Here is a 15197-nt window from a genome sequence, read left to right on the forward strand (position 1 = left end):
AGGGGACAGCATCGGGGATATTAGCATTAGAAGGGGTGGGAGATGAGGAAATGTTGGACGGGCAAGGAGGCATGGCTGAGTCAAATAGGAATCCTGACTTAATGAAGTGGTGATTAAAGAGCTCAGTCATGTGCTTCTTGTCAGTAACAACCACATCATCAACTTTAAGGGACGGGCAGATGTGAGGAAGAGGGTTTATTCTCCAGGTCTTTAAACGTTTTCCAGAACTTCTTGGGTTTAGACCCAGAGAGAGAGAACTGCTCTTGAAAGTAACTAACTTTGGCCTTCCTGATAGCTTGAGTGCACTTATTTCTCATTTGCCTGAACGAGAGCCTGTCAGCCTGAGAATGTGTGTGCCGGGCCTTTCGACAAATGTAATTCTTGAGGTGGAGTAACTCTGCAAGATCACGGTCGAACCAGGGGCTGAACCGGTTATTAATTCTAATTTTCTTTATGGGGACATGTTTGTTAACAATACCACTGAAAATATTTTTAAAAAGTGTCTTTGACAGAGGAGATCAAGCTGATTTTATACCATTTTACATAGGCCAGGTACAGAAGGAAGGCTTGCTCATTAAAGTTTTTTAGCAAGCGTCTATGACATTCAGGACATGTCGTTTCACTGAGCAGCCATTACGAACACAAGCTGTAAAAAAGTGATCACTAAGATCATTACAGAAAACACCAGACTGATACCTATCAGGATTATTTGTGAGGATAACATCAAGAAGAGTAGCCTTCTCTGGGTGTTTGGAGTCATACCTTGCGGGATTAGTAATAATCTGAGAAAGATTTAGGGAGTCCCATTGCTTTAGGACTTGGTCAGGTGGTTTAAGAATGTCACAGTTTAGGTCACCTAGCAGGACAAATTCAGACTTAGTGTAAGGGGCCAGGGGAGAGCTTAGGGTAGGTAGGGTACAAGCCGGTGCTGATGGAGGACGATAGCATCCAGAAACAGTCAACAAAGAGCTATTTGAAAGTTTAATACTTAAAACCAGCAAATCAAATTGTTTGGGGACAGACTTGGTGGACACAACTGAGCACTGAAGGTGATCCTTGGTAAAGATTGCCACTCCTCCACCTTTGGAAGATCTGTCTTGCCGAAAAAGGTTATAACCAGAAAGGTTAACATCAGTATTCAAAACACTCTTCCTTAACCACATCTCATTAATGACCAACACATCTGGATTGGAGCTGTGAACCCACACTTTCAATTGATCCATTTTAGGTAATAAGCTTCTAGTGTGAACATGCAGAAAAACCAGGCTTTTACGAGAGCATAAATCAGTGAAGCAGATATCAGAGCACAAGTCAGAATTGGGGCTAGCAACAGTAGATGGGCCAGGGAGTACATCCACATTTCCAGATATCATCAACAGTAATACAATCAGGGCACAGCATAGGACAGGGAGAGCTCTGCAGTGCTGATTTATGACATCTGAACGTGCATCAGATGGCAACAAGATCATATTGTACAGCAATTTCATCAGGTAACATGAATACAAATCCGGCAAGAGGTGGTTAGAATGGGATGGGAGGCCAAAAGTCTGCGTAACCAATAGAGAGTCAGAGTCCCGAGTGTGGGAACAAACATAAGTCTCTCCCACGGTTGGGTAAAGAAAGTTTGTAGTCAACAAAGCATGCAGGCGTCATGAGGCAAATAGCAAAATGCCCAATAATTAAAAAAAAATATAGAACGACTTGGGGCTAGCCTTTGTAAGTTCGTTCAGAGTCACTCGCCCTGTGTGCAGGAGTGTGAAATCTCGGGGGAGGGGGGGAATCCAAGCAGCAGTGCAGCAGATTACTTGTATAAAATGCCAGTGGATGGCCCTGAACAGCAGGAGGTGGCTTCAAGGCCTCTGGATTTGGGTGGGGTAGCCTGCCATTTGTTGGGCTCAAAGGCTTCGACATATCTTCAAATCAAATAAAATCAAAGTTTATTTGTCACGTGCGCTGAATACAACAGCATTTCACCTTATAGTGAAATGCTTACTTACAGGCTCTAACCAATAGTGCAAAAAATATATTAGGTGAACAATAGATAGGTAAAGAAATAAAACAACAGTAAAAAGACAGGCTATATACAGTAGCGAGGCTATAAAAGTAGCGAGGCTACATACAGACACCGGTTAGTCAGGCTGATTGAGGTAGTATGTACATGTAGATATGGTTAAAGTGACTATGCATATATGATGAACAGAGTAGCAGTAGCGTGAAAGAGGGGTTGTCGGGTGGGACACAATGCAGATAGCCCGGTTAGCCACTGTGCGGGAGCACTGGTTGGTCGGCCCAATTGAGCTAGTATGTACATGAATGTATAGTTAAAGTGACTATGCATATATGATAAACAGAGAGTAGCAGCAGCGTAAAAGGAGGGGTTGGGGTGGGGGGGCACACAATGCAAATAGTCTGGGTAGCCATTTGATTACCTGTTCAGGAGTCTTACGACTTGGGGGTAAAAACTGTTGAGAAGCCTTTTTGTCCTAGACTTGGCACTCCGGTACCGCTTGCCATGTGGTAGTACAAAAAAAATGAAATGTAAGCATTCACTACTGTAAGTCGCTCTGGATAAGTGAGTCTGCTAAATGACTAAAATGTAAAATGTAAATGTAAAATGATAGTAGAGAGAACTGGGCCGTACGCACTACCCTCTGTAGTGCCTTGCGGTCAGAGGCAGAGCAGTTGCCGTACCAGGCAGTGATGTAACCAGTCAGGATGCTGTCGATGATGCAGCTGTAGAACCTTTTGAGGATCTCCGGACCCATGCCAAATCTTTTTAGTTTCCTGAGGGGGCATAGGCTTTGTCGTGCCCTCTTCACGACTGTCTTGGTGTGTTTGAACCGTTCTAGTTTGTTGTTGACGTGGACACCAAGGAACTTGAAGCTCTCAACCTGCTCCACAACAGCTCCGTCGATGAGAATGGGGGCGTGCTCGGTCCTCCTTTTCCTGTAGTCCACAATAATCTCCTTAGTCTTGGTTACGTTGAGGGATAGGTTGTTATTCTGGCACCACCCGGCCAGGTCTCTGACTTCCTCCCTTTAGGCTGTCTCGTCATTGTCGGTGACCACTGGTGTGTCATCTGCAAACTTAATGATGGTGTTGGAGTCGTGCCTGGTCATGCAGTCGTGGGTGAACAGGGAGTACAGGAGGGAACTGAGCACGCACCCCTGGGAAGCTCCAGTGTTGAGGATCAACGTGGCAGATGTGTTGCTGCCTACCCTCACCACCTGGGGGCGGCCCGTCAGGAAGTCCAGGATCCAGTTGCAGAGGGAGGTGTTTAGTCCCAGGATCCTTAGCTTAGTGATGAGCTTTGAGGGTACTACGGTGTTGAACGCTGAGCTGTAGTCAATGAATAGCATTCTCACGTAAGTGTTCCTTTTGTCCAGGTGGGAAAGGGCAGTGTGGGGTGCAATAGAGATTGCATCATCTGTGGATCCGTTTGGGCGGTATGCAAATTGGAGTGGGTCAGGGTTTCTGGGATAATGGTGTTGATGTGAGCCATTACCAACCTTCCAAAGCACTTCATGGCTACGGACGTGAGTGCTACGGGTCTGTAGTCATTTAGGCAGGTTGCCTTTGCGTTCTTGGGCATGAGATGCTGTGAGATGTTACCCCACTCTTCCACCAAGGGACCTGCAAGTTCCGGGACATTTCTGGGGGGGAATGGCCCTAGCCCTCCCCCTCCGATCCAACAGGTCCCAGACATGCTCAATGGGATTGAGATCCTGGCTCTTCGCTGGCCATGGCAGAACACTGACATTCCTGTCTTGCAGGAAATCACGCACAGACCTGTAGATCTGTTTAGTTATTTGGATTTTTACAAGTTATCTTTGAAAGACAGGGTCCTGAAAAAGGGACATTCTTTTTTTTATATATGTAGTTATATATATATATATATATCAAAACAAAAATTATTACATGCCAAGGTTATGGCATAACACTTGCATTGTGACAAGGTTGGGGAAGATTTGGGAACAAATGTGTTAACAGAGTTCTTGGAAAACATGGTCAATTCTTTTTTTGTTGATAAAAGGAGATTTTACAGAAATTAGGTTACCAAACTTTGCATCTGCCCAGTTCTTCTAGTAAATGTTTTGTAAAATATTAGTGTAAATTGCTCAAAGTAGTCATTGTGAATTGTATGGTTTGTTAAACTTTTAAAGGCAATGGTTTTTGAATGGCTTACATTAAGTGAAAAATCTCCTAGAAATTCTGTCACCGTGGAATTGCCCTGCTTCAAATAAGAAATTAGTATTGTCTGTTAATGTTGCGACAGTTCGTTTCTGGTATCAGAACAAAATAGTCAGCACATAGTAACTTCTGATTTATTTGTACTTTAATTAATGCAAACACGTGTGTGGTAAATGGGTTGTTCGTATATACGGTCTCGCTGTTTTACCTCGCAGGGCAAACAGAGAAAAGAACGACACATCCTATTGTTCTCGCTTTTATACTCTGACAGAGATAGTTCCTGCTCAATGCTGGCCTATCAGAGGGAGGAGGAGCGTGGTTTAAACTTGCTCCTCCTGTCGTCTGCGTGCAGGCTGATCCCAGCGTCGTGACGCACTTCCTGTTGCCGGTTGTAGTTCTTGTCTTCAACAGTTGATTTACCCGTAGTTGATATACTTAATATTGTAACATAGCTTCCCCAGTATATTATATAAGTTATGCATACAAATAGTCAGTTCAACCCTAACATGTCCTAGCTATTTTATTTTGTAAATCTTAACGTCATACACGTTTATATGTAGTTAATGGTTTGACAGGCCTTATATTATTTGTGGTATGGCAGCTCTAAATGGTGATAACGTTTCACCTTGTAAGGGCAAGTGATTGACATGAAGCTTTTTCAGCGACATATTGGGTACTGGCGCAGTAGCTAACTGTCGATATTCAAGGTCAGTTGTCAGCGCTACGTAATAGTCATTTTAGTTGTTTAGGGAGGGGCACCGGGGGTTTCATTAACCTCCGTTTCTTACCGGACCTGGAATAAGATTGGGATCCTTGTGAGATGTGATTAACTTTATTTGTTCGTACTAGTTGCATGCGAAAACTTGCTAGCAAAATGTTTTTGACAGCTTGGGAACATTGCCTCACTAGCTAGAACAACGGCAACGTTAGCTATAGACAGCTAGACCCGAATTGGATTTGTTTGACAACTTTGATAATAGCTAACGTTAACTTTAAACCATTTTGAAAGTAGCTGACAGGTAAGAAACTTAACTAACGTAACCTTATAGCGTTGGTTATAAAACTAACGTTAGCTAGCCATTTGCCAGATTGAGTTTGCATTGTGCTAGCAGCTAACATTAGCAGACAGCAGCTTGAACTTTCAGCGTAGTTGCACAATGTTAGTAACAGAAAGGTCATTTAAGATTGCACAATGTTATGCTTTTTGTTTTCTTGGTATTGGTTAGGTTTTCTTGAATAACTGTTCTCAAAGCTCACCTCGGGGACCACCAGACGTGTCACAATTGTATTGTAGCCCCGAAGTAACGTTAGCACACCTGATTCCCTTAAGTTAATAGAGGGCATGATTAATTGGCAACTTGAATCAGATGTGCTAGCAGTGGAAATTCATGAGCTGCGGGAGATCCCCGAGGAGCGGTTTGAGAACCACTGCTGCAGTGAAGAGTGAGGAAAACCTATTTCTTTGTACTGTACTCATGTCAAAATAGGTTTACTTTTTAAAATTAACATAACCATTGAGCCTTGTTTTGTGGAGCAATGGAAATTATTATTTTGTCTCATCTCTGTTTTCTAGAATGTTCAGGAGTCCACAGATTCTGGCCTTGACATGCCCTGTCAGGACCCACAGACCCCTGCAGCTGTCTGGCAGAGACCCCAACGTGCCTGCCCTACCTGAGCACGCCTGTCAGAGGTGGACTGGACACAAAACAGAGAGACGTCTCTGTCAAGGGGATGGAGGGGAGGAGGCAGTATCCCTCTCTTCAGCCATTTCTTCACAACTTGTTAGCAGAGGCACCTCCTGTTGTGGGAGTTGTCTCCTAAACGCTGCACCTCAACACCCCTTACTAAAAACCACCCGTCCCAACCGCCATCAATTGTCTCAGGACTCTAGCTTTGTTTCTTTGAAACGTACACCACGACTGCCGGTGCTTGTAGCATGTGACCCTTGGAAAACCACTTTATTGGAACATTTGGACAATTCTAAAGTCCCTGAATGTTTTAGTGACCTCAAGTGCCTTCTACAAAGGAGGCAAACTGACAATGGTCGCCAACGTTTATCTTCTGAGGAGAAGGTGAACGTCACATTCAGTGTTAAAAGTAATAGTTACAGTCCTGTTCAAAGTGGCAAGGACATTTTTCACAGACGGCTTGCGTCCACACCCAAACTGTGGACTGTGGATCCCCAGAGATGCCTTTCACTCCAGAGCCGCGGCCTGCGCCAGGCTGCTGCCTCCTGCCCAGTGGGTCCTCTGAGGGAGTGCCTTTCACTGGTGAACGAGGCGCGTTGCCGGCAGAGCCTGGGGCCTAACGTGGCTCTTTATGAGAAGGACGTCCAGGGGAAGAGGGGGTCCAGTGAGGCCCAGGGGAAGTGGGCATCCGTGCTGGTCTCTCTTTGCTCTGTGGATGGGAGAGCCCGCCTTCCTCTTCACCCTCAGATCCACAGCACTGAAGGGCAGACACAAGGGTGATGTCAGGTAACCAGACTCCTGCACCATTCCCACTGCTTTGGGGTATTTAATGTTTGACATATGTCATATGACAGAACTTAATTACTCTGAAATTGACAACTTTATTAGTGTGTTTTGACAATATTGTCATGTAAATGAATGTATGACGTAATACATAAGGCTGGAAATTGACAGTGCTGAGTGAATGTCCAGTTTTGCAGGGGGCAAGCGTGACCCCTCGGACAAGGACGTTGTGGACACCGCCCTGCGAGAAGCTGGTGAGGAACTGGGCGTCACTGTGGCAACAAACCAAGTGTGGGGCGTGCTGAAACCACTCAGGGATATGGTGAGGACCAAAACCCTACCCATAATCCTTCATGATCGCCATCGCTTTCTGTGTGACGCACTGACAGTTAGTAGCTCCCCTCTGCTCTACACCATTTGAGATGGGTAGTATTCTTTCAATGAAACATTTTGTTAATATGAGTATGTCTTCACTATGTAAATTGTTGATCTGCTGCTTTTTCTAATCATGGCACATTTTCTCTCAGTCTGGAATGATGATAGCCCCTGTACTGGCCAACCTCGGCCCCCTGGAGGCGCTGTCGTTCAAGCCAAATCCTGCCGAGGTACAGTTACAAGAACAATTTTTTTCAAATGTTACAATCACACTTTTTTTCTCTCCTTTGGGCTCAAATAACACTATTAACGCCTAATGTGGAGTTAAAATTACATTTACCTTTGTCTCTCAGGTAGAAGAGATCTTCACCCTGTCGCTCTCCCATGTATGCAGCCCACAGAATCGGGGATATACCAACTTCCGTACCGGTGAGCGATATGGATACACCTTGCCCGTGATCCGCAACGGGAAGCACCGCGTGTGGGGCCTCACTGCCGTAGCCCTCGAACACACACTCAAACTCATCATGCCACCATGTCAACCAATCATGCCAGCCATCAATACTGTTTTTTTGTAAAGTATTTGTGATTATAGAATAATTGATTATTTGTTTCATATGTGAAATCAGTCATTGGGGGTTATAGATCAATTGATGACTTCTTATAGTCAATGTATCTCTTATAATGTCAGTGATATATATTGAATATATGAGATATCAGGTAGGGTCATGTAAGGAACAATTACCTTCCATGTCAAAGCCACTGGATTGTAATGTCACTGTATTTTATAATGCTGACATAATAACCTGCAGTACTCCCTAGAAAGGTCAAATCTCGACAGTTCATTCATTCACTAACCTTATGAAAGCAACGCACAATGTTTTGGGTGTGTCAGAAAATGTTTTCCGATTCTATCCTTTTTTTAAAATGTTATTTCCATAGGATTCTGGACAAGATCAATCATTATTTTATGACATGCAGGCAGAAATAAATATAGTGCAACAAATGTGCATTTACTGTACAACATACAGGTATTGTCTCTGGTTGTTGAAAAGGAAAACATAATTCAGTCAGATTCATTATACAGAAAATGCATGGTCCAATCACACACATTTGCAAAACATCAAGCTACACTGTCAAATTCCATAATGCTTTTGTTAATATGTACATTTATTTTCTATTCCCACGTAAACTCCAACCAGTTCTGTTCCATACATCTGTATTATGCTGTACAAAGCTAGCACTGTATGAGTGCAGAGTGCAACATTGTGATTCTTTATTGCATGTCTCCAAGGTTCCTTGAAAAGATTGGCGCTTTGATGGTATTCTTCCGAGTTTTTCTAGTCAGTCCTGTGTTGGCTTCCTCTCATTACTATGGTTGTACTGTAGCACATTCAGGGGGCAAGTGCTAAGCTACAGAGGCATCAGGGACTGGAGCACTCCATAGGGTCTTGGGAGTCAGGCAGCAGGTGGCAGTTGAAGGGCCAGCTGAAGGTGAATACGTCCAGGGCCTGACTACACTGCTGCTCTGCCCAGGAGCACACTAACCGGCAGGGCTGCAGCACGCCACCCTGAGGGCTGCAGTGTGGCATGAACATCCCACATACCAGCCGGCGCAGGGGCTGGAAACACGCCAGCTCCGTCAGCACCTAGTAATAACCACAGAGGAGAGAGTTAGAGAGCGGCTATACAGTATCTAGCTCCATCAGAATCAAACACTTAAGGGAGGTCCTGCACATCCCATTTATGGTATTTTTCAGTGTGTAGTTGATTTATCGTGGTAGAAACGAGTGTAATGGCTGGAATGGAGTGAATGGTATCAAATACATGAAAACCATGTGTTTGATTCCATTACGGACATTATTATGAGTCGTCCTCCCCTCAGCAGCCTCTACCGCTATGCACCTATATTATGTTACAAATAATGTTCAAGTTAACTGAAAACCCATTAAATAAAATATACATTTCATGTGAAATTGCTATTGTTCGGTGTGGTTGTGTGTTGACAGGCCAGGTGTGCGGTCTCACCATGTACTGGCGGAGCAGCGTGGCTGCCTCTCTCTGGTCAGCAATGGACAGCCAGATGTTGGGGAAGGAGGTGAGGTTGTAGCTCAGGCCCTGGCACATTTCCACCTCGATGGGCTCACAGGACGAGCCTGGGGGAGAGGCATGGAGAGACGGATCCAGAAAAGGCTACTAGTCTGTCATAATGGAGTCATTCTACTGAAGGCTTAGCAATTGTGTTACAAATATACAAATAAACTCAGCAAAAAAGAAACGTCCTCTCACTGTCAACTGTTTATTTTCAGCAAACTTAACGTGTGTAAATATTTGTATGAACATAAGATTCAACAACTGACACAAACTGAACAAGTTTCACAGACATGTGACTAACAGAAATGGAATACTGTGTCCCTGAACAAAGTCAAAATCAAAAGTAACATTCAGTATCTGGTGTGTCCACCAGCTGCATTAAGTACTGCAGTGCATTTCCTCCTCATGGACTGCACCAGATTTGCCAGTTCTTACTGTGAGATGTTACCCCACTCTTCCACCAAGGGACCTATAAATTCCTGGACATTTCTGGGGGGAATGGCCCTAGCCCTCACCCTCCGATCCAACAGGTCCCAGACATGCTCAATGGGATTGAGATCCGGGCTCTTCGCTGGCCATGGCAGAACACTGACATTCCTGTCTTGCAGGAAATCATGCACAGAACAAGCAGTATGGCTGGTGGCATTCTCATGCTGGAGGGTCATGTCAGGATGAGCCTGCAGGAAGGGTACCACACGAGGGAGGAGGATGTCTTCCCTGTAACACACAGCGTTGAGATTGCCTGCAATGACAACAAGCTCAGTCCGATGATGCTGTGACACACCGCCCCAGACCATGACGGACCCTCCACCTCCAAATCGATCCCGCTCCAGAGTACAGGCCTCGGTGTAACGCTCATTCCTTAGACGATAAACGTGAATCTGACCATCACCCCTGGTGAGACAAAACTGCGACTCGTCAGTGAAGAGCACTTTTTGACAGTCCTGTCTGGTCCAGCGACGGTGGGTTTGTGCCCATAGGCGACGTTGTTGCCAGTGATGTCTGGTGAGGACCTGCCTTACAACAGACCTACAAGCCCTCAGTCCAGCCTCTCTCAGCCTATTGCGGACAATCTGAGTACTGATGGAGGGATTGTGCGTTCCTGGTGTAACTCTGGCAATTGTTGTTGCCATCACGTACCTGTCCCGCAGGTGTGATGTCCAGATGTACCGATCCTGTGCAGGTGTTGTTACACGTGGTCTGCCACTGCGAGGACGATTAGCTGTCCGTCCTGTCTCCCTGTTGCGCTGTCTTAGGCGTCTCACAGTACAGATATCGCAATGTATTGCCCTGGCCACCTCTGCAGTCTTCATGCCTCCTTGCAGCATGCCTAAGGCACGTTCACGCAGATGAGCAAGGACCCTGGGCATCTTTCTTTAGGTGTTTTTCAGAGTCAGTAGAAAGGCTTCTTTAGTGTCCTAAGTTTTCATAACTGTGACCTTAATTGCCTACCATCTGTAAGCTGTTAGTGTCTTAACGACCCTTCCACAGGTGCATGTTCATTAATTGTTCATGGTTCATTGCACAAGCATGGGAAACAGTGTTTAAACCCTTTACAATGAAGATCTGTGAAGTTATTTGGATTTTTCTGAATTATCTTTGAAAGACAGGGTCCTGAAAAAGGGACGTTTCTTTTTTTGCTGAGTTTATATGATGTGTGTGTTGTGTATTGTTGGCTCACTGAAAGGGGGATAGGTTGAGTTGTCACAGTCGTGCTCATCTGTCCCATCTGCACAGTCATTCCAGCCATCACACAGCCACTCCTGGTGCAGGCACTCCCCACTGCTGCAGGCAAACTGAGGAGGACTGCATGTTCCTGTCACAAACAAGGAAACGGGTGATCCACTCCTCATATTTCCAGTGCAAATCCCTTAAACCACTGTTAGATGTTTTAATAAATTGGCTTATTTTTTACGTTAGAAGAGCCATAATAGACTAGATACAGGGAGACCGATCTGGGTCGTGTTCATTAAGAAGGAAACGTTTTGAAACATGAATGGAACCTTGTTTATTGTTGCTAAACTTTTTGCTACAGTCTTTCCTACTGAACACTAGCCCCTCTGTGTATGGGGGGGACTCACTCTCGGAAAGGGAGATGGCCTGGTAGGAAGCGTTGAAGCCACTGTCTGCTACACCCTCGTCAGCCAGAAACACCACGGTTATCCGGGGCCCAGAGGAGGTCAGCTCAGGAGGCAGGCTAGTGCCACAGTACCTGGGACAGGATAGAGAAGGAACGCTAGAGCTGCCTGTGGTACAGTAACAGTAGTACTGTGTTACAGGCTGTGGCACAGTAGGGTACAATTAGCCTGATTCCAGATCTGTTTGTGACCATCCTCTGTTTTGCAACCATAGGAGTCCCCACCACAGGCTACTACAGTACACCGTCTTATCAATTAAAAGTGCTGTTACTGTTTTGAATGTTTTATGGTACACATATAGTGTCATATAGTGTCATGCAACAGCTATGCTTGATTTCAGAAAATGTTATTTGACTGGATGTACTTGCTTTGAACATTCCTTTTTCAACCCTTCTGAGCTCATTTATAGGTAGTGTATGAAAGAACACATTGTGAGCTGACATAATAGATTTTACCGTCCGAGTACTCTGCCGGTCCCGCTGTCAGCACTATCATGCACCTCCACATAGTCAAACTCACACACGTCCTGGGTCTCCAGACTGAAGTTGAGGAAACTCAGCCTGATCACATGACCCTCCTCGACAGAGATCCGCCATGTGCACAACTGACGGAGAGATAAGAGTAAATTAAACATAATTTACCATGGTAGGATTTCATGAAGTCTATTCGGGCTATATGGCTGGGTATGTCAATTAGATATGATGCATGTTGGTGATTTTGGTGATGGTTTGCTAGACCAAGTCTAGGTAGGTACAGTACCTGTTGATGCGGGTAAGGCTTTGGGTGGTTTGGAGTCGCCAGGTAGCCGTAGGGTCCAGTCTTTTGGCCCCCACACTCTGTTCAACAACATAGCAAAAAACGAGGATAATTTGTTTTGCATAGATAAGCAAACAATTGCCCTTTTACTATAATGGATTACCAGGCTTCCTCACAACTTTGTCCACGTGATGAACGAGACTTAGACGAATGACAGTGCGAGTCTACCATTTTACATATCAGCCTTATTTTGCTTGTTGCTGCTGTGTGTATGCAGATAAGTCACTCTGACGCTGAGTGTGTACTGTGCTGCACACCCTGTTCTTACCTTTGTGCTTGTGGCTGCAGTTGGCCTCATCAGAGAGGTCATGACAGTGGGGCTGACCATCACACACTGACACGGGCAGGATGCAGCGCCCGTGGTCACACATAAACTCCTCCCTGGAGCAGCTCTCTGAGAACAGATGCACACACACACACACACGTTGCTGATGTTACATATCTGTTTCCTAAGGCAAAGATCAGTTCAGTGTACCTGTTGATTCTACCTCTGGCCCAGTACTCACTCTGTTCAGGTGTGATGGCGTGGTACTGGGCGGTGAAGCCACTGCCTCCAATGCTCCCGTCAGAGCGGAAGGTCACCCACACAGTGCTGCTGTTGGTGTTCACAGTAGGGGGTGCCACGTTGCCACAGAACCTAGGGTGGAGAGAAACATTAACTTTTAAAATGTCAGCCCCAAAAGGCAACCATAATGTATCGTTATTCTTCACCTAAAATCCCTGAACAGCAGAACTGCAAAACAAAACTTATGGGACATAAAGTAGAAAGCGTTGCTACCTATACTGAACTTGTATGCCACCTAGCTGCCACAGTGTATCATAAAGAGGATGCTTTTTCAAGAGGCTGCCACGCACTAGGTTCAGAAGTATGTAAAACGTGTCCATAGTCACTATATGTTACCTCCCCTTCAGTATAGGTTCATCTGATCCTAGATCTGTGATTAGAGGCATCTTCTACCTCGAAACAGGTTTAGATACAGTGCGTTTGACCCACCTGGTGACAACAGAAGGTTGCTCCGTCTCCTCCTGAAGCTCCAGCCAGTCAAAGAGGCAGGGGGACGGTCCTTCTATGGTCAGAGAGGACACATGGATCTGGACCAGGGATGGGGGATGCGCCCGGATCACCCAGACACAGAGAGAGTCTGGGGGATACGACCCAGGGTGGTTGGGGGAGCTAAAGCTACCCTCTGAGTCTGTCAATACGCCCCCACATCCTGAGACAGACAGACAGACAGTGAGAAAAGTACAGGGTAGTGTATCACAGTATTATTACTGTGTTGTACGTACACTATTTGTAGGTAAGTACGCATCTGTAAGGTACAATCATTGGAATAGAATTACTTAGTCTTTTCCTATGGATACAACTGTAGTAGAAAAATACCCACTAGTTTCAGGGGTAGGGAATCTGGCTGGCTGTGGGGCCACTGTACTGTCCCTCTGACTGTGGTTGGTGGGGGTTGTGGGTAGACCACGAGGCAGTCCATCTCCAGTCAACAAGTCCAGGGGATTGGTCGACACCACTTCCCCATCCACACTTTGCCCCTTTAGTTCTGTGGGGTGAAGAACCCAGTGAGAGATAGAGTAAGAGGACATTAGTGAATGACACAAGTTTGTGATGTGCATATAGTGTATGAATTGGCAATATTTGTTTAAATAAGGACATTGTGTCCATAATTACGTAGGTCTCTATGACGTTGAGATTTTGTTTGAGAGATGAGTGAAATGTATGTACACCATGCTCTGTAATCAGTTCCTTTTGAGGATCAGAGGTCCCACTGTTCCACCCATAGAATTACATCGATTTACAGTATCTGTGTGGTCCCACTCCTCCCACTGTCCCAGTCCCCGTCCCGTCCCATCACTCACGTGTGAAGATGAGCACCAGTGCCAGGCCCAGGGCTGCTACCAGGAGCACAGCAGCAACAGAGACCACCAGGGCCCCCCAGCTACACCATAAACCTCGCAGACGCATCACACACACACTGAACACACCTCGGCCTGGGACACATACACACGTACGCATGCACACACACACACGCAAACCAACACACACACACACACACACACACACACACACACACACACACACACACACACACACACAGGGAGGAAGATGGGAGGAAAGACAATGGTGGTTGAGGAAACTTTAAGTTGCTGTAACATTCCTGTCCCTCAGAGAATTCTTGTTTCCACTTTCCTATTGTGGAAGACAACAACTAGGTCAAATTGAATAGGTCTTGGCATCTGGAAACAACCAATCCTATTGCATATCCAACTCCGGTGTTATATGATGTTATGGAACGGAGAAACTAGGTTGTCAGACTCACTGTTTGCTGCTGGGTTCTTTACTGGCTCTGGGGACATGACAGTACTGGCAGAACTGAATCCTTCCACTTTCTCCTCACGCTCACCCTCAAGCTCAAACGTGGGGTTGCAGAAAACATTCTGGGAAAAGAAAAGACAATTGGTATAACATGAAACGCCAAGTAACTTCCCACCATGAAATACAAGGTTGACATAAAAATTGAAACCAGAATTCCAGGCCCACACAAGCTGTCGCTGTCCTCACCTTGTAAATGTCAGAGGATTCTGAGTAAACAGATACTTCAGTGAGGTCCGTCATCTTCGGTTAAAGTTCAGTTTCAGTCTTCCAGGGAAACATTGAAAATCCACATCCTAATACCCACTCTACCCACTATGTAGTTGTGTGTTGTTGTTGTTAAGAGCACATCAACAACATGTTTGTTGGAATGTGAAAAGTGAAAAGGTAACGTTTCAGCAGGAAATCTCAATGTGACAGATAAAAGAGGCCTGTATCTTTCCAGAGTGATCGATTCATCATTTTGTTACGAATACCCCAAAATTATTTGGGGTAAGAACAAAATATTTAGTCCACCAATTTGAGGTTTAAAATCCAGTGAAAGTGCCCCAGGTGTTTATAGTCCGGTTCTCCTTTCATCACTTCATTAAGTCATGGTGTGTCTGTGTGTGTGAGGTAGGTAGATGTGCAGTCTGTTCTTGTTTGTTGAGGGTGAGTAATTTGTTAGAAAATATGCCTAGAACTCCCTTCACAGTGTTCCACAAAGCCGAGTCAGCTGAGAGGACTGAGCTC

The 15197-nt window shown here is 45.3% G+C and overlaps 1 protein-coding gene and 1 pseudogene across 1 annotated transcript; one reads left to right on the forward strand and one right to left on the reverse strand.

Annotated features, from left to right (window-relative positions):
• Positions 1-4904: 4904 nt before the first annotated feature.
• On the forward strand, positions 4905-8063 carry LOC106580825 (uncharacterized; annotated as a pseudogene).
• A 194-nt stretch (positions 8064-8257) lies between these two features.
• Positions 8258-15170, reverse strand: LOC106580824 (membrane frizzled-related protein). The gene is made up of 13 exons (XM_014162287.2): positions 14655-15170; positions 14413-14530; positions 13952-14083; positions 13471-13635; positions 13080-13299; positions 12592-12722; positions 12354-12479; positions 12029-12105; positions 11725-11873; positions 11213-11343; positions 10813-10947; positions 9066-9193; positions 8258-8686 (listed from the first exon to the last, which is right to left on the reverse strand). The coding sequence occupies exons 1-13, from the start codon at positions 14706-14708 to the stop codon at positions 8462-8464; spliced, it is 1791 nt and encodes a 596-aa protein (XP_014017762.1). The 5' UTR covers positions 14709-15170; the 3' UTR covers positions 8258-8461.
• Positions 15171-15197: the final 27 nt, after the last annotated feature.

This window comes from Salmo salar, chromosome ssa20 (genome assembly GCF_905237065.1).
Source record: "Salmo salar chromosome ssa20, Ssal_v3.1, whole genome shotgun sequence".
NCBI classification, from domain to species: Eukaryota; Metazoa; Chordata; class Actinopteri; order Salmoniformes; family Salmonidae; genus Salmo; species Salmo salar.